This window comes from Drosophila ficusphila, unplaced genomic scaffold (assembly GCF_018152265.1).
Source record: "Drosophila ficusphila isolate 14025-0441.05 unplaced genomic scaffold, ASM1815226v1 contig_198, whole genome shotgun sequence".
NCBI classification, from domain to species: domain Eukaryota; kingdom Metazoa; phylum Arthropoda; class Insecta; order Diptera; family Drosophilidae; genus Drosophila; species Drosophila ficusphila.
In genome coordinates this window covers 11,156,750-11,181,325 of record NW_025064092.1, presented here as the reverse complement: position 1 = coordinate 11,181,325, position 24,576 = coordinate 11,156,750, and the positions used below count along the sequence as shown (strand labels likewise).

General features: G+C 49.4%; 6 protein-coding genes across 7 annotated transcripts in view; 2 read left to right on the top strand and 4 right to left on the bottom strand.

The window, feature by feature from the left end:
• LOC108092881 (glycosylphosphatidylinositol anchor attachment 1 protein) overlaps positions 1-4,592 on the top strand; it is a 43,516-nt gene extending 38,924 nt beyond the window's left edge. The window contains exon 5 of the transcript XR_001771455.2: positions 4,567-4,592. The gene's annotated coding sequence lies outside the window, so the exon portion shown is untranslated. The remainder of the gene's footprint in view (positions 1-4,566) is intronic.
• On the top strand, positions 405-1,849 carry LOC108092885 (arylalkylamine N-acetyltransferase 1). The gene has a single exon (XM_017192727.1). It carries the CDS (start codon positions 450-452, stop codon positions 1,143-1,145), a length of 696 nt encoding a protein of 231 aa, XP_017048216.1. The 5' UTR covers positions 405-449; the 3' UTR covers positions 1,146-1,849.
• On the bottom strand, positions 4,529-5,988 carry LOC108092884 (proteasome subunit beta type-7). Of its 2 annotated transcripts, none has more exons than XM_043207547.1 (3): positions 5,688-5,988; positions 5,456-5,635; positions 4,529-5,393 (listed from the first exon to the last, which is right to left on the bottom strand). In XM_043207547.1, the coding sequence occupies exon 3, from the start codon at positions 5,337-5,339 to the stop codon at positions 4,674-4,676; it is 666 nt and encodes a 221-aa protein (XP_043063482.1). In that variant the 5' UTR covers positions 5,340-5,393; positions 5,456-5,635; positions 5,688-5,988; the 3' UTR covers positions 4,529-4,673. The 2 variants fall into 2 exon arrangements, with proteins under 2 accessions (XP_043063482.1, XP_017048214.2); XM_017192725.2 differs by having other exon boundaries at positions 4,529-5,373; positions 5,688-5,986.
• Positions 5,989-8,912: 2,924 nt separating this feature from the next.
• LOC122319763 (proteasome subunit beta type-7-like) lies at positions 8,913-10,342 on the bottom strand. The gene is made up of 3 exons (XM_043207480.1): positions 10,088-10,342; positions 9,856-10,035; positions 8,913-9,770 (listed from the first exon to the last, which is right to left on the bottom strand). The coding sequence occupies exons 1-3, from the start codon at positions 10,180-10,182 to the stop codon at positions 9,071-9,073; spliced, it is 975 nt and encodes a 324-aa protein (XP_043063415.1). The 5' UTR covers positions 10,183-10,342; the 3' UTR covers positions 8,913-9,070.
• Positions 10,343-19,831: 9,489 nt separating this feature from the next.
• Positions 19,832-22,230, bottom strand: LOC108092863 (trichohyalin). The gene is made up of 2 exons (XM_017192697.2): positions 20,160-22,230; positions 19,832-20,089 (listed from the first exon to the last, which is right to left on the bottom strand). The coding sequence occupies exons 1-2, from the start codon at positions 21,647-21,649 to the stop codon at positions 20,038-20,040; spliced, it is 1,542 nt and encodes a 513-aa protein (XP_017048186.1). The 5' UTR covers positions 21,650-22,230; the 3' UTR covers positions 19,832-20,037.
• Positions 22,231-22,962: 732 nt separating this feature from the next.
• On the bottom strand, positions 22,963-24,546 carry LOC108092868. Its single transcript, XM_017192704.2, has 2 exons — positions 23,228-24,546; positions 22,963-23,164 (listed from the first exon to the last, which is right to left on the bottom strand). The coding sequence occupies exon 1, from the start codon at positions 24,544-24,546 to the stop codon at positions 23,428-23,430; it is 1,119 nt and encodes a 372-aa protein (XP_017048193.1). The 3' UTR covers positions 22,963-23,164; positions 23,228-23,427.
• Between the last annotated feature and the right edge of the window lie 30 nt (positions 24,547-24,576).

Below are 24,576 nucleotides of genomic sequence, written 5' to 3'. Positions count from 1 at the left end.
TTTCGCTAATGCTCTCCATTAGCGCTACTGGACGCCACTTAATGCCACACGTCGCCAGAATGGGAACCGGAATGGAAAAGCGACCTCGTGGAGAATAGGGAATGGAGATGGCAGCTGGTCAATCAATGCAACACGCAAAAAACAAATCGACAAGAAAAACCTTTTAGCGGATTTCACATGTGAAATTGGGATCGATCCAATAATCCCATTCTTGTTGCTATATCAACATCATAATAACCACAATGATTCTTTTTGGGCTTAGAAGAGCGGTGTCGGCAGAAGAGAATCAAAAAGCCCCAATCGAGCTTTTCGCGCCAGAGCTTGGAGTCCACCTTGCCATCCACACACCATCCACCTGAAAAGCCCCCAGCTCGACCAGCTGATGATCAGTTGCGTGTTGGATCCCCGAGCTCCACGTGCTCAAAGCGAAACGGAGAAGCGACCTGCGGATGGAGAACCAGGAGAGAGAGCAAAAACTGGAGAATCCGGAGAAACTGGAGAATGTGGAGCCGAGCGACGTCGAGGTGAGCCAGGTGACCGCCGGCGAGGAGGGGGAGCTGATGGCCGTCCTGCTGGCCCACTACTACCCCGAGGAGCCCCTCACGGCGGGCACCTCTCCGCCGGAGCCGGAGGCGGCGGACCGCGAGTTCCTGCTGTCCAACGTTCCCTTCGGCACGTGCTTCCTGGCCCGCCAGCGGGGCAAGGCGGTGGCCGCCGTGGTGGCGGGGCCCAAGGACGCCGGCGAGGCGGAGCACCTGGCTGAGGAGGTCGAGAAGCACGCCGGCGGGAAGTGGGGCCGCATTCTGAGCCTGCTCGCCGAGGTAGAGAGGGCCACCGACGTCTGCCGCCGGTTCGGAGTGCCCAGCAGCCTGCACGTCCACGCACTGGGCGTCGATCCGGAGCTGCGCGGCCGCCAGCTGGGCGCCCGCCTCCTGGCCGCCGTTGCCCAGCGGGCACGGGACCTGGGCCACCCCCTCGTCTCCGTGGACTGCACCAGTGCGTTCTCGGCCCGGCTGGTCCAGCGCCTGGGCTACCAGCTCGTCCACACCCTGCGCTACGCGGACTTCCTGGACGCCGGCGGCCAGCAGGTCATCCGCCCTCCGCCGCCGCACGAATGTGTCCAGACCTTCGTGCTGCAGCTCTAGAAGCGTATAGAAGTTGGCCATCGAGTTCCAGGGCAACGCGGCTGCTTATCGGGTGATGACACCTTATCGGGGAGCACGAACCCGAGTTTGGGGGCTTGGAAGCCGTAAAAGGTGGCGATTCAGTGATAACGAGATCTTATCGAGCAGAAATCGAAAAAAGAAAAACCTTTGAAATTACAACTCGTAAACCAACCCATACTCGTGCATGCACCGCATTCTGTACCTGTGCCTCTGCGTGTGTGTGTGTGTGTGTGTGTGTGAGTGTGGGTGTGTGGTAAAGGATCGACGACGGCAATTGTGCATTGAGCATACGCCGCGTTGGCCGCGCTAATTAGACACCGCAGCTGTCGATAATAAGCCGCCTTGCCCGAACGCCTTTGCCGCTGCTAGTTAAGTGATTAGGCTGTCCCTGCCACGCCCACCGCCTCCATCCTGCCTCCTCCATGCCAGGATGGGTATATGAAAAGGTTGCGCCAGAAAAGGAACCAACAGCCACTGCAGAGGGATAACGTCAGCTGAAACTGGAACTCGTCATATTGTACTTTGTGTATTTAGTTAGCTACCTCTTAATATGGTATTATATTGTATTCAGTTCTTAAGTTATCAACTTATATTAATATATATAAGTATATATGTATATTAATATATATACATTCCTATGTGGCTACTTCGATAGAATTTCATATGGAAAATACGAATAATGAGCTAATGAATTTGATATCAGTGCGTGCCTGCTTCTACTATGCCTATACTCATTTACTCATATACTCATTTACTCATATACTCATATACTCGTATGTGCTCATCTGGCGGGGTGTTTGAATAGGAAATGGTCACGCGTCCTCGCGCTGATGTTGATCCTGTTAATGCTGATGCCGCTGTTGATTTTGCTGTCGTCGTCGTTGTCGTTTATTGTGTTTATTGCCTGCCAGCTAATATCCGGGCCAGCAGATGCTGGCTGACACATTTCCAGCCAGGCAAATTCGTCTGCGCCTCCAGCCTCCTGCCTCCTGCCCTCCGCCTCCCACGTGGCCCATCAACCTGGCCCACTCGCTGCTCCGTGGGCGTGGCCATAATCAATGGCACACACATAGAGCGACTCCCTTGAGCGGGTTCCACCCAGCCGTGACCTTCAGCCTTGATGTCCGGTTCGTCGCATATTAAATTGCACACTTCGCAGGGCAGGAGGGAAACAGTGGAGCCGGGATGCGACCTCTGTTCTGTGTCTTGGTCGAGGTCCGCTCCTGCTGACGCCTTCTGGTTGGTCCTCGGGAGGACCGCTCCTGGCCATCTAGACGCCGAGTGCCTGCAAATGAATAATAGATGCAATCTGAAGCTAGATCCCCATTGCAGGAGAGGCCCATAAAGGATTAGAAGGCGAGAGTTGGGTCTTGGGCCCTGAACTCAAGGGGATGCCTAACCGAATGTCCGCCGAAGGGAGCTGGGCTTCTGTCCGGTTGAAGGAGGTCCAGAGTAAGTTGTAGTGTTTTTATACCTTTGCAGTGAAAAATGTTTGTTTTTCCCAAAACTACAAAAAATGGCTAAAAAATAACCCGGTTTTTTGGAATATCTGAGAAAGTACTCACCCAAATGTGAAGTGGCATACATCGTTGAATTCGTAATAAAATTCTGATTCCGATGGTATAAACACCCAAAAAAGTTGAAATTTTGCCATTTTTCCCAAAAATGACGATGTTACTCCTTATGAAAATTGCGAAAATTGGCCAAAAATCATTTTTTTTTGAATCGTCCAAAAAGTGATTGGGCTCGTTAACTGTGGTCATAAGGTGCTCAAAACAGTATTTGGTTCCGCTGTAAGTCACTTTTTGGCCTTATTACAACCAAAAAACCACTCAAAATATAGTGTTTTCTACCGGAATTGTCAACTGATCTTTCCCAAATCAGTTTTTATGAACTAACTAAAGGATCAGTTAAATAACAATTAAATTGCATTCGGTGGCATAGCTAGTTGGGCCACTTTGGTTTCCCAAAACTATACTTTGTTCGGCTGTAAGTTGTTCTTGCCTAAACCGCTGAAAAAAAAAACAGCCGATTTTGCTTTCAATTCGATTTTATACACCAGGCCAACATAACTCGTAGCAGGTTGCAGCGGGTAAATCTGATCTTATTTAAATAACTGTTATTTTCATAAGATAGCTGTCCTTGTTACGCTTCCCCTCCCTGTCCCCACCAATCAGAAAGCCATCCCGCTGGAAGGTACCGTTTCTTTAAAGTAAGTATCAGACCAGAGATGCGAAACCACGCTGATTCTTTGTGCGTGTCACGAAAATGGCACTTCGCGCACGAGTAATTAATAAATTCTCATGTGGTTGTTGTTGGCGTTACAAGAATAACTTGTCACGCGCTCAACACTAAACAAGCCAAGTTAAGCTGATCAGCTGATCGATTTGCACCTGCTAAGCGGTTATGTTGGCCTGGTGTTTGCAATTCAGTTCGTGGCAATTTGCTTGCGAAAATTTACCAAAACTCATTTTTTTTTAATCGTCCAGGTTTCGTTCAACGAGAGCAGCTCGTTCGCGGATTTATCGAGGAGCAGCAGAAATTATTCGCCTTGGACGAATTAATTATTAGGGTTTTAGAGATATTCTTTCAAATGTAGGATGGGAGTTTATGAGTGGCTAAACGCATAGCAGATGAATACCGAATTGATTAAGATCTAATTTACCAGTTGCAAAAAGAAAAAAGGTTTCCAAAACTACAATTTGTTTGGCTGTAAGTTGTTTCTTGCCCAAATAACAGACAAATTACCAATGGAAAAAACTTTTTTTTTTGCCCAAAACTACAAGAAATGGCTATGTGAACTTAACTATATAAAATGCTCAGAAAACCCAGTTTTTTTGGAATATCTGAAAAAGTACTCTCCCAAATGTGGAGTGGCATACATCGTTGAATTCGTAATAAAATTCTGATTCCGATGGTATAAACACCCAAAAAAGTTGAAATTTTGCCATTTTTCGCAAAAAATGACGATGTTACCCCTTATGAAAATTGCGAAAATTGGCCAAAAATCATTTTTTTTGAATCGTCCAAAAAGTGATTGGGCTTGTTAACTGTGGCCATAAGGTGCTCAAAACAGTATTTGGTTCCGTTGTAAGTCACTTTTTGGCCTTTTTACATCCGAAAAACCACTCAAAATATAGTGTTTATACCAACATTGTCAACTAATCTTTTCCAAATTGGTTTTTTTCATTAAACTAAAAGAGGTTAATAACAATTAAATTTATGTTTATTATTTTTATTATTATTGTGTTTGTTTATGTTCGACATATTTGATGACTGCAAGGGCATATAAGCTTCGGCTCGCCGCAGCTAGCTTCCTTTCTTGTTTAAATTTATTTATGCATAATAAATAAAATGAAATATTTTCTGTTTAATTAACTAGCTTTTATTTGCTCAGCAGAGTTTTACAACATTGCGAAGGACTCCCGGAGAAATCGCTGAATTTTACAACTGTGGTCAAGGTGGTGCTGGAAACTGTCAATTTACTGGAGGCGGTGACTAGGCTACCTAGGGTGACTTCCCTTGGGATCCCCCGGGCGCGCCCTCCTGCTCGGAGTCCGTGGGCTCCCCGCTCGCCGCCTGAAGGCCACTGGTCACTGGCCGTTGGCCGGACGACGCCTCCGACGGCTGCTGGGAGAGCTGCCCCACCGAGGTGACCAGCTCGTGGGTCACCTGGAGACTCAGCACGGAGGTGGAGGTCACCAGCGTGGAGTTGGGCCTGATGCCGTACATCCCCAGCCGCTCGCCCTTCTCGCTGGCAATCGTGTCCGTCCTCAGGTACTCGGCCCCCTTCCCGGTGACCACGCAGAGGTCGATGTTCGACCCGGAGCCCAGGTCGTTGAAGACGCCCGCCGTGATGGCCGCCCGCACCAGGGTCTTGGCCTGCTCCTGGTCCAGGTCGGGGCCCCAGCCGCGCTCCAGCACCGACATCGCCGCCAGGGTGCCGGAGCCCATGGCCGCGTAGGGCAGCTTGTCGTTCGAGCCGCACGGGTAGATGCAGTAGATCTGCGGCCCCGCCCTGTCCACGCCGCCCATCACCAGGGCGGCCCCGATGTGGCCCTGGTAGCGGAACAGGGTCCTGCGGAGCAGCATGCTGGCGCAGACCACCGGCACCTGCCTGCCCGTGTTCAGCTGGTGCAGGTCCAGCTCGGCGGAGGTCATCGAGGTCATCATCTCGGTGTCGGCGGCGGTTCCGGCGCCACAGCAGCTGCGCCGCGAAGAGGCTCTCTGTGAGTCGCGAGTTGCAAGTGCGGGACGAGCCAACCCCCACAGCAAAACCCCATACGTACTATATGTGCGCCTGCAGGTGGTGGATCTTGGAGCAGTTCTTGTCCGAGACAATGGGCCCCTCGGTGGCGCGGGTGTCGGCGCCCAGGATGACCCCGTCCCTGTAGATGACGCCCACGATGGAGGTGCCCGTGCGCACCGCCTTTGGCGGCTCGTATCCCTGGCCCAGCAGCTTGGCGTTCCTGGGGAGACAGGCCTTTCTAGCAATTACCTCGCAGAGTAGCAACCACTCACCGTCTGCAGTTGGCAAAGCTGAACCCACACCGCAGTGCAGGATGATCTGCGGACCTGCTGTGGGCCGCGTTTTGAGCCGAAAAGGGGAAGAGCATGGCGCGACCTTTGTTACGAAAGTGTGCAAGGAAAATAGACAAGTTTGGACAATGGCAAGACGATCTACGAATTAGGTGTGACTGATTGGGGAGAACTGTTGGGAATGTAGTTGTGGTAGAACAGTTGAGAGTTGTAGGAGGACAGGAAACCCTTGGAGTACTACAGTTCCAGCAGCTCCAGCATGAAAGATAATCCCCTTCCCACTTATAGTACATTATAATAGTTGTAATAGTAAAATATAATATATATAAATATAGTAAAATAAATAGTATAAGTCACAATGTTGTTTATTAATTTAATATGTATGTATATTATCATATATGTATGTATGTTGTATAACAATAATAAAGAGAAAAAAATCAAATAATTTTTTCTTGTTTTATTGATAAATGGCAATTTCTGAAAATGAGAAATGTTGCATACCTTAAGGGGCTGGTTTTCATTTTCAGAAATCTGCCAAAATCCACTTTTAGGTACCAGGCGAACAGAATCCATTAGTAGGTGGAAATGGACAAAAATTTTTGGAAAAGTTGCTCACTGACAGAAGCTCTATGCTATTAATTGCTTACTGACAGAAGATTTCTGCTACTGATATAAGATCGCTGCATACAATTGTTTACTGACAGAAGATCTCTGCTTCTGATTGCTTACTGTTGGAAGATCGCTGTTATAAAAAAAAAATTCGAGATCCACCTTCTAGCCAGTTCTGTTCGCCTGGTATTCTGGTTTCAGAAATTGACAATTTGGCTGTCCAAAAAATTCCCCACCCGCCTACCACATTAAAACAGTCAATAATTTCATTAGTTAGTTTTTATTATATTCAATAATTCAGACATAATAATAATAGCTAAGTTTCTTAACTTATAGTATAGTTTTTATTATTATAAGTAAGCTCCTTATGTGAGTATTATATCTTATTACTATTTTATATTATTATATTCAACATTATGCTTTTAGGTTTGTACAATTCAAATAAATTTTCTTATCGTAAAATTAATATCTGCTCCTCGCTCTGCTCGTCCAGTAATAATCATCGGCGAATAAGTTCCGGAAAGAAGGTAGTGGGGAAGTAGAAGCCCTCGCTGACCTGCTCTACTGTGGATCTGGCCCAAACTTGGTTTTATGTGCCAGGGAGGCAGGGAAGGCGCCCAGGCTCCAGCTGCTCTCGTTGATTCCTGAAAAGAAAAAGCATAGTTTTTATAACTCTTGTTCGGTCGGGGTTTCTTTTGCAGCACAAGTGTGCAACATGTTCAGCAATTACGGAGGAATTTTAATTCTGCAAAACTACATAAAATGACTCCAAAAAATTCCAGTTTTTTAGCAATATCTCCGGAAATATTCTTCCTAATGTGTAGTGGCATACTTCGTTGAATTCGTGATAAAATTCTGATTCCGATGGTATTAACACCCAAAAAAGTTGAAATTTTGCCATTTTTCGCAAAAAACGACGATGTTACCCCTTATGAAAATTGCGAAAATTGGCCAAAAATCATTTTTTTTGAATCGTCCAAAAAGTGATTGGGCTCGTTAACTGTGGTCATAAGGTGCTCAAAACAGTATTTGGTTCCGCTGTAAGTCACTTTTTGGCCTTTTTACATCCGAAAAACCACTCAAAATACATTGTTTTCTACCAAAATTGTCAACTGATCTTTCCCAAATCAGTTTTTATGAACTAACTAAAGGATCAGTTAAATAACAATTAAATCGCATTCGGTGGCATAGCTAGTTGGGCCACTTTGGTTTCCCAAAACTATACTTTGTTGGCTGTAAGTTGTCTAAACCGTTAAAAAAAGCAGCCGATTTTGCTTTCAAATCGATTTTATACACCAGGCCAACATAACTCGTAGCAGGTTGCAGCTGGTAAATCTGATCTTATTCTAATAACTGTTATTTTCATAAGATAGCTGTCCTTGTTACGCTTCCCCTCCCTGTCCCCACCAATCAGAAAGCCATCCCGCTGGAAGGTACCGTTTCTTTAAAGTAAGTATCAGACCAGAGATGCGAAACCACGCTGATTCTTTGTGCGTGTCACGAAAGTGGCACTCCGCGCACGAGTAATTAATAAATTCTCATGTGGTTGTTGTTGGCGTTACAAGAATAACTTGTCACGCGCTCAACACTAAACAAGCCAAGTTAAGCTGATCAGCTGATCGATTTGCACCTGCTAAGCGGTTATGTTGGCCTGGTGTTTGCAATTCAGTTCGTGGCAATTTGCTTGCGAAAATTTACCAAAACTCATTTTTTTTTAATCGTCCAGGTTTCGTTCAACGAGAGCAGCTCGTTCGCGGATTTATCGAGGAGCAGCAGAAATTATTCGCCTTGGACGAATTAATTATTAGGGTTTTAGAGATATTCTTTCAAATGTAGGATGGGAGTTTATGAGTGGCTAAACGCATAGCAGATGAATACCGAATTGATTAAGATCTAATTTACCAGTTGCAAAAAGAAAAAAGGTTTCCAAAACTACAATTTGTTTGGCTGTAAGTTGTTTCTTGCCCAAATAACAGACAAATTACCAATGGAAAAAACTTTTTTTTTGCCCAAAACTACAAGAAATGGCTATGTGAACTTAACTATATAAAATGCTCAGAAAACCCAGTTTTTTTGGAATATCTGAAAAAGTACTCTCCCAAATGTGGAGTGGCATACATCGTTGAATTCGTAATAAAATTCTGATTCCGATGGTATAAACACCCAAAAAAGTTGAAATTTTGCCATTTTTCGCAAAAAATGACGATGTTACCCCTTATGAAAATTGCGAAAATTGGCCAAAAATCATTTTTTTTGAATCGTCCAAAAAGTGATTGGGCTTGTTAACTGTGGCCATAAGGTGCTCAAAACAGTATTTGGTTCCGTTGTAAGTCACTTTTTGGCCTTTTTACATCCGAAAAACCACTCAAAATATAGTGTTTATACTAACATTGTCAACTAATCTTTTCCAAATTGGTTTTTTTCATTAAACTAAAAGAGGTTAATAACAATTAAATTTATGTTTATTATTTTTATTATTATTGTGTTTGTTTATGTTCGACATATTTGATGACTGCAAGGGCATATAAGCTTCGGCTCGCCGCAGCTAGCTTCCTTTCTTGTTTAAATTGATTTATGCATAATAAATAAAATGAAATATTTTCTGTTTAATTAACTAGCTTTTATTTGCTCAGCAGAGTTTTACAACATTGCGAAGGACTCCCGGAGAAATCGCTGAATTTTACAACTGTGGTCAAGGTGGTGCTGGAAACTGTCAATTTACTGGATTCAGCCACTGAAGGCGGTGACTAGGCTACCTAGGGTGACTTCCCTTGGGATCCCCCGGGCGCGCCCTCCTGCTCGGAGTCCGTGGGCTCCCCGCTCGCCGCCTGAAGGCCACTGGTCACTGGCCGTTGGCCGGACGACGCCTCCGACGGCTGCTGGGAGAGCTGCCCCACCGAGGTGACCAGCTCGTGGGTCACCTGGAGACTCAGCACGGAGGTGGAGGTCACCAGCGTGGAGTTGGGCCTGATGCCGTACATCCCCAGCCGCTCGCCCTTCTCGCTGGCAATCGTGTCCGTCCTCAGGTACTCGGCCCCCTTCCCGGTGACCACGCAGAGGTCGATGTTCGACCCGGAGCCCAGGTCGTTGAAGACGCCCGCCGTGATGGCCGCCCGCACCAGGGTCTTGGCCTGCTCCTGGTCCAGGTCGGGGCCCCAGCCGCGCTCCAGCACCGACATCGCCGCCAGGGTGCCGGAGCCCATGGCCGCGTAGGGCAGCTTGTCGTTCGAGCCGCACGGGTAGATGCAGTAGATCTGCGGCCCCGCCCTGTCCACGCCGCCCATCACCAGGGCGGCCCCGATGTGGCCCTGGTAGCGGAACAGGGTCCTGCGGAGCAGCATGCTGGCGCAGACCACCGGCACCTGCCTGCCCGTGTTCAGCTGGTGCAGGTCCAGCTCGGCGGAGGTCATCGAGGTCATCATCTCGGTGTCGGCGGCGGTTCCGGCGCCACAGCAGCTGCGCCGCGAAGAGGCTCTCTGTGAGTCGCGAGTTGCAGGTGTGTTGGACGAGTCAACCCCCCACAGCAAAACCCCATACGTACTATATGTGCGCCTGCAGGTGGTGGATCTTGGAGCAGTTCTTGTCCGAGACAATGGGCCCCTCGGTGGCGCGGGTGTCGGCGCCCAGGATGACCCCGTCCCTGTAGATGACGCCCACGATGGAGGTGCCCGTGCGCACCGCCTTTGGCGGCTCGTATCCCTGGCCCAGCAGCTTGGCGTTCCTGGGGAGACAGGCCTTTCTAGCAATTACCTCGCAGAGTAGCAACAACTCACCGCCTGCAGTTGGCAAAGCTGAACCCACACCGCAGTCCAGGATGATCTGCGGACCTGCTTTGGGCCGCGTTTTGAGCCGAAAAGGGGAAGAGCATGGCGCGACCTTTGTTACGAAAGTGTGCAAGGAAAATGGACAAGTTTGGACAATGGCAAGACGATCTACGAATTAGGTGTGAGTGATTGGGGAGAACTGTTGGGAATGTAGTTGTGGTAGAACAGTTGAGAGTTGTAGGAGGACAGGAAACCCTTGGAGTACTACAGTTCCAGCAGCTCCAGCATGAAAGATAATCCCCTTCCCACTTATAGTTCATAATCAAAGTTAGTTGTAATAGTAAAATATAATATATATAAATATAGTAAAATAAATAGTATAAGTCACAATGTTGTTTATTAATTTAATATGTATGTATATTATCATATATGTATGTATGTTGTATAACAATAATAAAGAGAAAAAAATCAAATAATTTTTTCTTGTTTTATTGATAAATGGCAATTTCGGAAAATGAGAAATGTTGCATACCTTAAGGGGCTGGTTTTCATTTTCAGAAATCTGCCAAAATCCAGGTACCAGGCAAACAGAATCCATTAGTAGGTGGAAATGGACAAAATTTTTTGGAAAAGTTGCTCACTGACAGAAGCTCTATGCTACTAATTGCTTACTGACAGAAGATTTCTGCTACTGATATAAGATCGCTGCATACAATTGTTAACTGACAGAAGATCTCTGCTACTGATTGCTTACTGTTGAAAGATCGCTGTTATAAAAAAAAAAATTCGATATCCACCTTCTAGCCAGTTCTGTTCGCCTGGTATTCTAGTTTCAGAAATTGACAATTTGTCTGTCCAAAAAATTCCCCACCCGCCTACCACATTAAAACAGTCAATAATTTCATTAGTAAGTTTTTATTATATTCAATAATTCAGACATTATAATAATAGCTAAGTTTCCTACTATATGTTTATCTTAACTTATAGTATAGTTTTTATTATTATAAGTAAGCTCCTTATGTGAGTATTATATCTTATTACTATTTTATATTATTATTGAACATTATGCTTTTAGGTTTGTACAATTCAAATAAATTGTGTTATCGTAAAACTAATATCTGCTCCTCGCTCTGCTCGTCCAGTAATAATCGTCGGCGAATAAGTTCCGGAAAGAGAGTAGTGGGGAAGTAGAAGCCCTCGCTGACCTGCTCTGCTGTGGATCTGGCCCAAACTTGGTTTTATGTGCCAGGGAGGCAGGGAAGGCGCCCAGGCTCCAGCTGCTCTCGTTGATTCCTGAAAAGAAAAAGCATAGTTTTTATAACTCTTGTTCGGTCGGGGTTTCTTTTGCAGCACAAGTGTGCAACATGTTCAGCAATTACGGAGGAATTTTAATTCTGCAAGTTTTTTTTTGCCCAAAACTACATAAAATGACTGCAAAAATTCCAGTTTTTTAGCAATATCTCCAGAAATATTCTTCCAAATGTGGAATGGCATACTTCGTTGAATTCGTGATAAAATTCTGATTCCGATGGTATAAACACCCAATAAAGTTGAAATTTTGCCATTTTTCGCAAAAAATGACGATGTTACCCCTTATGAAAATTGCGATAATTGGCCAAAAATCATTTTTTTTTTGAATCGTCCAAAAAGTGATTGGGCTCGTTAACTGTGGTCATAAGGTGCTCAAAACAGTATTTGGTTCCGCTGTAAGTCACTTTTTGGCCTTTTTACATCCGAAAAACCACTCAAAATACATTGTTTTCTACCAAAATTGTCAACTAATCTTTCCCAAATCAGTTTTTATGAACTAACTAAAGGATCAGTTAAATAACAATTAAATTGCATTCGGTGGCATAGCTAGTTGGGCCACTTTGGTTTCCCAAAACTATACTTTGTTCGGCTGTAAGTTGTTCTTGCCTAAACCGCTGAAAAAGAACAGCCGATTTTGCTTTCAAATCGATTTTATACACCAGGCCAACATAACTCGTAGCAGGTTGCAGCTGGTAAATCTGATCTTATTCAAATAACTGTTATTTTCATAAGATAGCTGTCCTTGTTACGCTTCCCCTCCCTGTCCCCACCAATCAGAAAGCCATCCCGCTGGAAGGTACCGTTTCTTTAAAGTAAGTATCAGACCAGAGATGCGAAACCACGCTGATTCTTTGTGCGTGTCACGAAAGTGGCACTCCGCGCACGAGTAATAAATAAATTCTCATGTGGTTGTTGTTGGCATTACAAGAATAACTTGTCACGCGCTCAACACTATACAAGCCAAGTTAAGCTGATCAGCTGATCGATTTGCACCTGCTAAGCGGTTATGTTGACCTGGTGTTTGCAATTCAGTTCGTGGCAATTTGCTTGCGAAAATTTACCAAAAATCATTTTTTTTTAATCGTCCAGGTTTCGATCAACGAGAGCAGCTCGTTCGCGGATTTATCGAGGAGCAGCAAAAATTATTAGCCTTGGACGAATTAATTATTAGGGTTTTAGAGATATTCTTTCAAATGTAGGATGGAAGTTTATGAGTGGCTAAACGCATAGCAGATGAATACCGAATTGATTAAGATCTAATTTACCAGTTGCAAAAAAAAAGGTTTCCAAAACTACAATTTGTTTGGCTGTAAGTTGTTTCTTGCCCAAATAACAGACAAATTACCAATGGAAAAAGTATTTTTTTTTTGCCCAAAACTACAAGAAATGGATTTAAAAAAATCCAGTTTCTATGCAATATCTGAAAAAGTACTCTCCCAAATGTGAAGTGGCATACATCGTTGAATTCGTAATAAAATTCTGATTCCGATGGTATAAACACCCAAAAAAGTTGAAATTTTGCCATTTTTCGCAAAAAATGACGATGACCCCTTACAGAAATTGCGATTTTATAATATTATATGTATGTTCTAATTTTTTTGATTCTCACTAATATTAATTGTTACTTAGTATTTAAGGCTACTTTGTATCCATAAAACATTTTCTCGTAAATTACGTTAGGTTAAGTTTAGAAGGCACTGAACAGATTCCAGTGAATAAATGAAATTTAAAAATAAAAAATTAAAAAAAAGGGTTTCTTTTGCAGCACAAGTGTGCAACATGTTCAGCAATTACGGAGGAATTTAAATTCTGCAAGCGGTGCGAAGCGAGTTGCCGCAACAAAAGTGGCAGATGAAACTCAAACTGGGAGAAGTACGGCTAAAAATGTAATTGCGTTTTTTGTTAAATGTTAAGTTTCTGTTCTGCTTAATAGATTTGAATAGTTTTAAGTGGGTAAGTTAAGTTGGGCTATTGGTTTCGAGTTTGCTCTGATGGAGCCAAGGAATGCAAAGTGCCCTTCAGTCAAGCTTATCCCTTGTTTTCAATACCCACTTCCTTGCAGAAAGTTACTTTCCCCGGGGCGTGGAGAATGCAGGTGAGCGCTGCACGTCGCGTGTGCTGCTGGGGCAGCTCCCCTGCAATCTCGCAACTCACTTAACAAATATCCCACCGAGAGGGGTTATGACTTAATAAATGCTCCCCAGCGTGCGCAATGTGGCAATTTAATAACAAAGCCACACGACATTGGAATGTGCGCCCAAAGGCGACTGTGCTGCTCGTACATACATAACTCTGAGTTGCTGCACGCGGCAGCAAATGTTGCCCATAATTCGGATTCCAGGGAAACTCAAACGGGCGAAAGTTCGCAAGGAGAGTGTGCCCTTGAAGGCGGGGCATTTTCCCAAGTGCGTTGGAAAGTCCCATAATAGCATATTTTCTGAGCACAATTTAGTTTAAAACAGCTTACAACATAATACATATCGTTTGAATCGATACCGGAAAAGGAGACACGCAGCCGTAGCTCCCGATCTCATACGAGTACCTTCTATAATCAAATGGAAACAGGCTGCTCAATTTCAGCAGAGCTGGGGGAACTGCTTGGCCAGTTTGACGGCCCTATGACATATGGACAACTCGGTGGAAGAACCTCCATCTCCCTCCTCCATCCGAATTGAGTTTAATTAAGGATATGGATTCGCATGGCGCATGGGGTGGCCACCCGAGGAAGGGAGGGCTGGCTTCTGATGGCTCCTGATGGCGCCTTGGCCTAATGTCCAAATTGAATTTGAGTTGACATGGGTTCGGGATTGGGTTGGGCCTTTTTGGGCGGAGGTCTGTCAGGCGAGATCAGAGTTCCCCGTCCCGCTGCTGGATCCGTTTTAAAATAAAGGGAAAAAGGGAAAACTCGCACGCCTACTGAATCAAGGAAAACACCTAAAAAGCCTACGTTCCACAGCCCAAAGCTGCAAGGAAAAGTGGCCAACGCCCAGGCGGAAAAACTGAACCGAATTCGGGGAAAGGTTCTGCCTGCCACTGGGCTTTTCACTTTCCTATTTCTCGTTTTGCTTTTGCTTCTGCTTTTGTTTTTGTTTTTGTTTTCATTTGCAACTGCAGCAGAAGGGGCAGCGCCGGAAAAGGATGCAAATTTGCAACAGCCTCTGGAGGGAAGTGAGGGGCAGCCGTAAGATCGGACTCAATGGGATGGGTATGGGGATGGGGATGGGTGCTCCACTCGGGTCATGGCCTCTGCAACCCAGGCACCCAGAAACTGGGCAATCTGAGCAACTGAGCAGCTGAGGACCCCCTGGCCGGCAGTGAAACTCTCCCGGGAATCCCCCCAGAAGCCCAGGAGCAGAAGCCTTCTGTTGCTGCTCGCTGAGTGTAAATTTGCTCGTTAAATTTGTTGGCTGCTGCTCTCGACTAATTTGCACTTTAGACGCAATGGCCTGAGTTCTAGTGGGGGCTGTGGCGGCTTTCAAGGGGTTTCGGGTTTTGGGTTTTCGGTTTGGGGCAGCCCTGCATCGCCCTGCTTCGGTCTGATTTAAAAGTTCACAGCCCCACATCCCCCGGCTCCACTGGGTGTTCGCTAAATAGCCTCAAACGGCTTGAAATCGCCCGTGCACGCAGAAAAAATAAATTAACTAATTGCCACTCGCCAAGTGCAGCTAAACAGCTGAACAGCTGCAAGTTGAGGTGGCAGGAGAGTGCCTGCTGCACTGTGACTCATTCGACTAACAACAAGAACCTAAGTTCATGCTGGAAACAATTCGCAATTCCACTTGTGATTCAGCTTGTGTTGTGTGTTCCTCGAAGTCCGGGGAGTCCGTTGACAGGCTGGTTATGGTTATGGTTACTGTGATGGCCGAGCTATTAACTCGATGCGAGGTGGCTGCATCGGAGGGAAGGAGGGGGTGGTGCAAGACGGTGGGGCGATCGCCCCACGAACCTCGAGGATTACACGCCGAACAGGGGGGCTTTGGCTCATTGCTATGCAGATCACGAGCTCGTCGTTAGTGGCAAAGTTGTATGAGCATACATCAGCCGTGCCGCACAACTTTGCAACACCCGCAGGAAGTCCTAAGCCCGAGAGGATTGGTGGTGTTGGTGGGGCTGAGAGCTGGCTCCTTGGAGGAACGGGTGCCGGAGTGGTGCTGGGATGGAGGGATGGAGGGGTGGCGTCTTGCGAGCGAAAAGTGTTAACCACAATGAAGTAAATGCTGCCAACTGGCAACCTCCAACTTCTGACAGCGTGTGGATCTCCCTCTACTTAAATCCGAAAAGGGGCCAAGAACTCCTCCTCCACCAAATCCGATTGCAAGCTTTTCGAATTCGCCGCAGGACTTGCTTCCCTTACCTGGGACGCCTTCGCTTCTGTTCAAAAAATAATATATATTCTCCCATCTGATGATTTACCCTGCATATTAGTTTGAGTAATGAAAATCCCTTTCTCCTCAGAGTGCAACTGTATAACTATAGTTGCATATATAACATCTTCCTCAGCCCTGTTGCTCCGTGAATTGTTTTGCAGGGTCAAGGGGTCAACATGCAGCATCGCTGCTGCAAGCCAAGCTTAGGAGCCTAAAACTGGTGACTGGTTACTGGTAACTGATGACTGGTAACTGATGACTAGTGACTAGTGACTAGTGACTGGTGAGTGGTGAGTGGTCCCCTCTGCCGGCGCCCACTTTCGCGTTTAATTAACTGCGACTGCAATGCATGCCTCGATTGAGGTCTGTGGTGTACTGTTTCGTTCGATTTGGCCATGTAATTAGTGCAGCCATGTCGCAGTCCGTCAACACCTTTATATTAGCCACTGCAACTGGACGCTCTACCTCAACCTCTGCATTTTGACCCGGCCAATCACCAATCAGCGATTCAGAGGGAGCGCCAAATACAATTCATCAGCGGATTGTGGCTCCGTCCGAAAATCCACGGATGGCCCGACGCCCTTTGGAGAGCCAACAAACAAATGGGCCAATGGGTATATGAACTAATTTCAATGCATCTAATTTTCAGGAACCAACAGAAAGTGTCTGTATCTTTATCTCTTCGCCTGCAGATTTCGTTCGGCATTTCTGCGTGTTTAGATGATGCCATTTTCAATTCGTTTGCCGCTCCTTTCCCCCTGCTCCCTCTGCTCCTCCCCCTGCTCCACCTCCTCCCACTTCATCCCTTTTCAGGTCACGCAGTGCGTGGAAGCTCGAAATCCGAGTGGTGGGGGCGGGGGAAAGGGCGGGGGCGTGGCTGTTTGCGCATTTCGAATTGCGTTTTCATCGCTGTCGCCGTGCAGCGCTGGCCACATAGAACCACCATGGAACCACCATGGAACCACCGGAGAAGCACCGCCGACCGCAGCATTATATGGCAATTACACCGAACGCACGCAGCATTAAAAGCCATTTGGACTCCGCTCCCCCTGCCCCGCCTGCCCCGCCTCCTCCGCTCTTGCCGCCCTTCCGAAGCGCTGCTTCTGCATATGCACGTTCCTGCAATTGCTGAAGGGGAGGGGAGGCGCTCGAATTGGGATTCTTTTTCGAAGCCAGAGCGCCACTTGCTCGTAAAAGGGAGCAGCAGGAGGGGCGGGGAGAGGGGGGGAGAGGCGACAGCATGTGGCCCACTGACACTGACAGCTGATGGGTGGGGTGGGGTGGTGCTGGCTGTTGGGTTGGATGGGGTGGAAGGTCGCACGCCTGCCCGACCACTTGGCTATGACATTTCACTTGCTGCCTCGCATTTTCACTAAATTGACTTTGCCCGGCGTCGTTTAGGGTGGACCATCCCGCACCCTGGAAGCCCACTTACTCACCCACTTACACACTCGCCCACTGCCACACCCCCTCCATTGCCAGAGTGCTGAATTGCAGACATTTCTCATGCTTCGGCGGGCATCGACAGTCGACAGGTCGCAACGCCGCACGAGGGATCCCATTCGATGCCACTTTGGGGGTGCCCCTGGTGCCCCTGGTGCCCCGTAATCCCCGCAATCCCGCCCAGGCGGGCGGACCCATGTCAGATGGTAAGCATCCCATCCCAGCTCGGCCAGCGAACAAACACTCGTCCAAGTTCAAGTCGAGGTCCGAGTCCGATTCGATGCGATTCGATGCGATTCCATGCGATTCCATGCGATGCGATTCTGGAGCGGAGTCCTAATGCGGGCGCCTTTCAATTGCGCCGTGCTGCCAGGAATCCAAAATCCAGAATCCAGAATGGAGAATCCGAAATCCAAGCCCAAATCCAGGAGACGGGCTGCCACTGGGACTGGGATTCGGATTCGGATTGGGATTGGGACAATATTTGAGGATGATTGCATGCTTGTGCAAGCGGCTTTCGTGAACGTGAGCGGCAAATTTATTTGCACAACTGCGATTGAATCATTGCACCGTCCTCCTGCCAGCAGTTGTACACTTGGAGAAAAGCGAGGCGACTCTGCCCTGCCCGCATACAGCACAAGAAGGACTGCGGAAATGCTTTTCTCCGAATCCAGACTCTGAATGCCCGACATTTGAAAATCTGTGATGCACCTTGCAAGTCTGCTGCGGCATGGGTGCCGAGGTGGGTGGTGTGCTGTGGTTATGCAGCCAGGGGAGAGCGGAAAGAAGGGGGGGAATTCAACTGGTTCTATCAACGAAACTCCTTCGCCTGGCGAAAGGAATCCCGCGCTGATAGCGTAAACCGCTTTGAATTTTTTAAACTGCACATTGCCCCACTTCCCCATCCCCATCCTCAGCCCCATCCCCATCCACTTGCACTTGCACTGGCACCTCCTCGTCATTTGACATTTAATGGCAACCAACTTGCGGAGGATTTCGATTGCAATTTCCGCGATTTTCCATTTTTCCCAATTTCAGGACTTGCCATTTTCCATTTTCCGTTTGCGTTTGCGTTCGCTTATTGCGTTTATTTATTTTGTGTCACTTGTGCCAAAGCTTTGGAGCCTTTCCGTCGGCTGTCGACTGGCGTCTGTCGCCTGAAATTGATAATTTATCAAGTTTATGGCAAATGCCAGAAGACGGGGCAAACACACACACACACACACACACACACACACACACACGCATTGGAATTGCAATTAAAATGGCCAGCTTCCTCCTTGGGTTTTTTGCACGTTGCGATTACTTCCTGTGCTTCTGTGTTCCCACATCATATCCCATATCCCATATCCCATATCCCTTCCGCCTTTCCCCTGAAAACATCTGAACGTGCCTAACCGAACGAAGGCCGAAGGTGTCCGGGATTCGGCGGCATCCCTTGCTGGCCCACTGCCCCTGAATTATTTAGTCCGCATAAATATTGAAAACTCAATTTTTTACGATGGCCCGTTGCCTTCCAGTCGCTCCTCCGTGGGTATCCCTGCATCCGAGTCCCGTGACGCAGCCACTGCGTATTGGCACTTCACACATCCTCAGCCAGCAACCAGAAGTATCCGCTCAGCTCAGTTCGCATTCAATAAAAATCCTTCGCAAGGAGCACCACGAACAAATCCTGCACAAAAAGAACAAAGAACTGGCATATATCAGCTGAAAGGATATGTTTTGAGTTCCGGATCCAATGCTTTCCATCTGAAAAAGGCCTCTGCTCCGCAAGGTTACGAGGGCAACTTGGAGCCACCGCGCAGCAGAATTCCAGCTCGGCCTTCTGGGTCGGAGGAGTGGCCATGGAGCAAGTGGAGCAACCCAAAGCACACAGCACTAGGATATTTGCGAGTGTGGTTCGAATACGGGTTCGAGTGCGCACTCCAGCACTCCGGCACTCCAGCCATCCGGCACTCCAGCAGACACACACTCGAACTCCACTCGAGTGGAGCACACCCGAATAATCCCCAAAAGATGAAAATTGTGTAAAATTTGTGTGTTGGTTTCACTGATTAAGGAGGGCTTACTGCCGCTCGTCCGTCGGCCGCACAAAAAGTGCTGCTGGCCCCAACAGGGAAAATCTCTCGGAAGCCGGCAAGATGAATAGACCAGACCAACATCTAATATGTGCGAAATTTATCAGCCCAATACACATGCACAAGCACACACGCACACACACACAGGTTACCCCTATTGGATACTGGATACTGGTTGCTCGGATGCTCGGCAACTTGCTGCAAGGACCACGGCAAGCGGCATGGAAAATCGCAATAATAATTTTGCCTTTCAGCTTCGGTTTGGGTTTGGGTTTGGGTTTCGGTTTCGGTTTTGGTTTCGGTTTCTGTGGCTGCCAAAAATAGGTGGACGAGGAGGGATTCGGATGGATTGGGTGGGTTCGCTGGCTCATGTGAGTGCGGCTGCCCCAAGGATGGATGTCGGAGTCAAAGGATTGCCGGCCTTGCGAGTGGACACTTGCGGTCCTCGGATGCCGACGCTCCAATTATCCAGCCAGGAGGATGACCCCTGGCCAGCTCACAAAGCTCAGGTAGCCAACGAAGCCAACGAAGCTCACGAAGCTCACGGATTGCAATGCAGTTTCGGATGCCCGTCTACCCGGGCATCCCTCGTATATTTTCGTTATGCTTTCGTGGGTATAACAGTAGGGTATGGGTATTGGTTACAGTAACAGCTGGGATAAATCGTAATGCTCCGGAGGAGCCTCCACTCCATCCTTCTGCTCGGTTCGGTTCGGTTCGGTCCGTTCGCCTATTCTGGGTCCTCTGGTCCTCGCTCACATTAGCATCCGATGGCCTGCAAGTAGCCCTGGATCTGGTTGTTCAAGGCGTGTCTGAAAGAGCGATTTGGTCAGTTGGCTGGTTGGCTGGTTGATTCCCCTGGGATCGCCAGCAAGTGCTTACCCGAGTCCCTTGCCGCTGGCCGTGGACTTCTTGTACAGAGCGCCGAGGAGGAGGATCTGGGCAGCCATCAGCAGCTCCCGCTTTCCGTAGCCCGACCATCCCTTTGCGCTCATCTGGGTGCTCAAGGAAGCTCGCTCCTCCGAGCGCTCACGAGCCACTCGTCCAAGAGGGATGCGAGCTGCTCGTTGATCCTCTCGTTCCTCCCGCCGCTCAACTCGCCGCTCCACTCGCCGCTCCTCCCTCCGCAAATTATCGCGGTGGTTTTCCCGTTCCTCCCGGCGAAGGTTCTCCCTTTGGTGGCCTGCTTCTGCTTCTCTCCGGGAACCCACTCGCTGAACTCGACGATCGTTAGCTCGTTCCTCTCGTTCACTTTGCAGATTATCCACACGGCGGTCGTCATCTCTTTCCTCTCGTCGCTCGCTCCTGCGCAGATCTTCGCGTTCATTTTCCCTCTGCGCTTCGCGATATTCTCTTCCTTCCTCTCGTTCCTCTCTCCTCAGATTTTCCCGCTCCCTTTCCCCTTCGGCTCGCCTACTCTCCCTTCGGTCTTCTTCACGATACTCTCTTCGTTCATCTCTGCGGATCTCTGATCGCCTGACATCGCCACTTCTCTCTTCAACAGTCCGCTGGTTTTCTCGCTCCACAGAACGAATGCTTCGTCGTTCCTCGCGCTGAAGTTCCCTTTCCTCCTGTCGTCGCATGTTGTGCCTGTCGAGATCTTCCTCCCTGCGGCTTTCCTCGCGGCGGGACAATTTCAGCTCCTCCCTGCGCAGATCGCTACGTGCGGTCAAGGAGTCCCTTTCCACTCGTCCCTCTTCTGGTTGCTCAACTCTCCGCTCTTGCACTCGCTCTGCGCGACGGTCGTCTCGCTCCATTCTCTGCTCAGACCTAAAATCACGCTCTGCTCGCTCCTCTGCCACGCCTACTCTGTCCTCTCGACGATTCTCCAGCGAGTCGACACGGCGGCCTCGATCCTGGCGGCTGGAGATTACACGTTCTTCTCGGCGTTCGTCGCGATTCTCGTTAGTTGTCTCCCGCACTCTCCGCTCTCGTTCTTCGCTTCGCTCCACTCTCTCCTGACGGGGAGTGCTGCGAGCACGAACCTCTCGTCGCTCTTCTCGCTCAAGAGATTGGCGTGGGTCCTCTCGTCGATCCTCTCGCTCGTGGCGGGCTTCTCGTGGCTCTGATCGCTCTTCCCGAGCTTCACGTGGATCCTCTCGCCTCTCTGAGCTCAAACGGACCCGCGAATCCTCGCGAGTCTCTGTTTCGCGATCCTCCCGGGCAACAGACTCCTCAATGGCTCTACTCTCAGTCCGGTCCGCGTCCTGTCTGTAGACCAGGTGCTCGTCGTAGTCGTCCAGGCGACGATGGACATCCAAGCGGCGGCCGTCGCAGGTGGCACTGCCGCAGGTGAGCCTGCTACTGGCCAACGCCAAGGTCAGACAGCCAAGCTGGAGCAGGAGGAGGAGGACGCTGAGCCGGAGCTTCATCTCTGCTGGTCGTGGGGTGCACAAGAAAGATCTGGATCCGCTGCTGTTCCACCAGCAGGCTGCGCAACTGGAATGATTCGGCTTGAGGCTTGTCGCCACTTTTATAGCGGAGCTCTGGAGCCTGGATCCCACTGGCCCATGAGCACGCCCACGCCGACACTTCCGGCCAGCAATTTGGGGCACTGATTGATTGGATTCCGCTTATCGCACATGTGCACCACTGCACCACCACGTCGTTCCGCGGGCAAGAAGCCACCAAGAAGTGGCGCAGACGCCAATCCTTTCTATCCGTTCGAGTGAGCCTAATGCGCGCCGCCTGCTCCAATCTTCCAATCATGAATGAAATTGCCAAGTGCGTGACGTCACATTCACATTGGGTACAACGTTTCTATGCTTTGCAGAGGGCGCAAATGGGATGGAGGGCAGCACTCGTGACGTCGGCATTCGGATGGGGAGGACCAACTCCCCATCTTCCCATCTTCCCAACTCCCCAACTCCTGGTTCTGGGGGACGAGTGCACAGCTGCGATAAGGCAGCTCAATCAAAATCGAATTAGAGTGCAGCGAGCAAGGAGCTAACCCAATCAAGGGGATACTCCTGCGGCGCCCTGGACGGCCATCAGGGCGGAAAATTGCGCACCGACTTGGCAACTGGTTCCCTGGTTGCTGGGATCCACTCTGCGGCTATAAAAGCGGCTGCGAGCAGCTCGCGGAGCTGGCAGTTGCCCAGAGATCCGGAGGAGCGGAGGCCGAATCCCCGAAACCCCGAAACCCGGTTGGCCTCGGGACCGGCGGGCCCAGGAAACCCAGGAAGTCCAACCAGGCGTCCGAAGTCCCAAGAAATCATCACCCGGAGTGGCCAACTAAGAATATCACTTACTACACAAGTATCAACTCAGTATACAAGATAATCCACCCGTGTCGCAAATCGATACTATCAGTACTCGTATGTACAATATATTATTATAATATATAATAGTATTATAATATATCATATTATTATAATATATAATATTATTATAATATATAATATTATTATAATATATAATATTATTATAATATTATTATTATTATAATATTATAATATCCGCATTGTACCCGACTAGCCAGTAAGATATGGTATCCGCAGACCTTAATCTAATGCAATCACCGCTTAACTAAATGTTGCTGTTGTTTGGGATCGAGTTGTCATGGAGCCTACTCTCCTTACTCGTCTATGAGTAATGAACTACCAACTATATACCTACTTACTATATGTACTATATGTATGCAACTTACGCGCTAATCCAGTCCCGCATGAAAACGACGTGAGTGTAATCGACGAGTGTGTGTGTACATCACTGGTTACACGATACAAGAAGCACATATGATACTTGATAATTATACATGATTCGTCCACGGGGATGGCACCCATCGTACCCATCGGGGCGTCCATCCATCCGCTGGCAGTCGTAGCCAATTCCAAATATATTGTACTTGCACTCTAACCAAGCACTGAGCAGAAAGTGGTTCCTTACTGGGTGGGGAATCCGAGTTGGGATTGGGAAGCCTTGGCCAAAAACATACATACTTCACTTACCAGCCCTCGCAAATCGGGTCCAGCTGGCCAAAGTCCATTCACTGCACCCGCTGTTCCGGGACTGCGATTTGGAGAATCCATTCGAAGGCGACAGCAGCACTTGTGGCACTTGTGGTCCCACCCCGCGGAATAAGGACTCGGGTCCTCCGCGTGGCAGCACCAGAAGTGCTCCACAGAGCCCGCCTGCACAGGCCAACGGACTAGTAGACCACGTCGCAGTGGGTGACGAGCAGCGGGCGGCTGATCTTGCCGTTCTTGGTCCCGTGCGCCTCCATGCACTCGATCACCTTGTCGCCGCGGACGACCCGCCCGAAGGCCACCCGCTGCCCGTTGGCCGCCTGGAGCGGCTTGAAGCTGATGCTGAAGTTGATGGCTCCGCCGGGGAAGCCGTGCACGCAGTACTCCTTGGCGCACGAGAGGACGCACCCGAAGCGCTCGTGGCCCAGGACGCGGCCGTCGAACTCCATGGGCTCGCCGAGGCAGCAGGCGCCGCCCTCCGCCGGCTCCTCGGCAGGCAGCAGGTAGCCCTCCAGCCAGAGGCAGGGGAAGATCCGGCGCACGGCGAACTCGTGCGCCCGGTGGCCCAAGCAGGTGCGGACGAACTGCAGCACCACGAGCGGCGCCGCCTCCGTGTACAGCTGCACCACCACCTGGCCCAGCGGCCGCCCGTCCACCAGGCCGAAGTGCAGGACGACCCGCGGCCGCAGCAGGCGCACCAGCTCGGAGTAGTCGGCGGGCAGCTGGAGGTCGCAGCCCTCGTACTTCTGGAACGCCCCGCTCTCGGCCAGCGCGGACCGGGTGCTCGTCGCCACCAGGCTGGGGCACCGGCCGCCACTCGTCTGCGACTGCCGCCCGGGCCACTCCCACTGGGCGGGGAGGCGGCTCCGGGCGCGGATCCTCGCCAGGCGGTGGCCCAGCAGGAGGTTCTGCTGCTGCAGCGAGTCCAGCCCGTTCAGCATGCGGGGCAGGGCGGAGCGGAAGCGGGGGCGGTGGCGGGACCGGAGCGGCGGCTCCTCCAGCGAGCCGAGGGTGCCGCCGGAGCGCTTGATCCTGGAGAGGCTCAGCAGGAGGCGGACGTTCTCGTTGGTCCGCTCCAGGAAGGCGCGGGCGTCATGCGGCAGGGCGTCGAGGCCGCCCAAGGTCCTGGTGCTGAGCAGCGGCGGGCGGCGGTCCACCAGGCTGGTGGCCCTCCTCAGCCGCTGGAGGTGGAGTCGGTAGCGACTCAGCAGGAGGCGGCGCTGGTGGCGCTCCGAGAAGCTGGAGCCCCTGGAGCCCAAGAAGCCACTGGCGGCGAACGGGTGGCGGGGAAGCGACTCCATCGCGAGGACAAAGGGGAGAGCAGAAGGGTT

Coding starts and splice junctions, on each gene's coding strand:
- LOC108092885 (XM_017192727.1), top strand. CDS start 450: ATGGAGAACCAGGAGAGAGAGCAAAAACTGGAGAATCCGGAGAAACTG.
- LOC108092884 (XM_017192725.2), bottom strand. CDS start 5,782: ATGCTCTTCCCCTTTTCGGCTCAAAACGCGGCCCACAGCAGGTCCGCA. Junction 5,636..5,687: donor AGCTTTGCCAACTGCAGACG/GTGAGTGGTTGC, acceptor CTGTCTCCCCAG/GAACGCCAAGCTGCTGGGCC. Junction 5,374..5,455: donor CACCTGCAGGCGCACATATA/GTACGTATGGGG, acceptor TTCGCGGCGCAG/CTGCTGTGGCGCCGGAACCG.
- LOC122319763 (XM_043207480.1), bottom strand. CDS start 10,182: ATGCTCTTCCCCTTTTCGGCTCAAAACGCGGCCCAAAGCAGGTCCGCA. Junction 10,036..10,087: donor AGCTTTGCCAACTGCAGGCG/GTGAGTTGTTGC, acceptor CTGTCTCCCCAG/GAACGCCAAGCTGCTGGGCC. Junction 9,771..9,855: donor CACCTGCAGGCGCACATATA/GTACGTATGGGG, acceptor TTCGCGGCGCAG/CTGCTGTGGCGCCGGAACCG.
- LOC108092863 (XM_017192697.2), bottom strand. CDS start 21,649: ATGAAGCTCCGGCTCAGCGTCCTCCTCCTCCTGCTCCAGCTTGGCTGT. Junction 20,090..20,159: donor GCCAGCGGCAAGGGACTCGG/GTAAGCACTTGC, acceptor TCGCTCTTTCAG/ACACGCCTTGAACAACCAGA.
- LOC108092868 (XM_017192704.2), bottom strand. CDS start 24,546: ATGGAGTCGCTTCCCCGCCACCCGTTCGCCGCCAGTGGCTTCTTGGGC.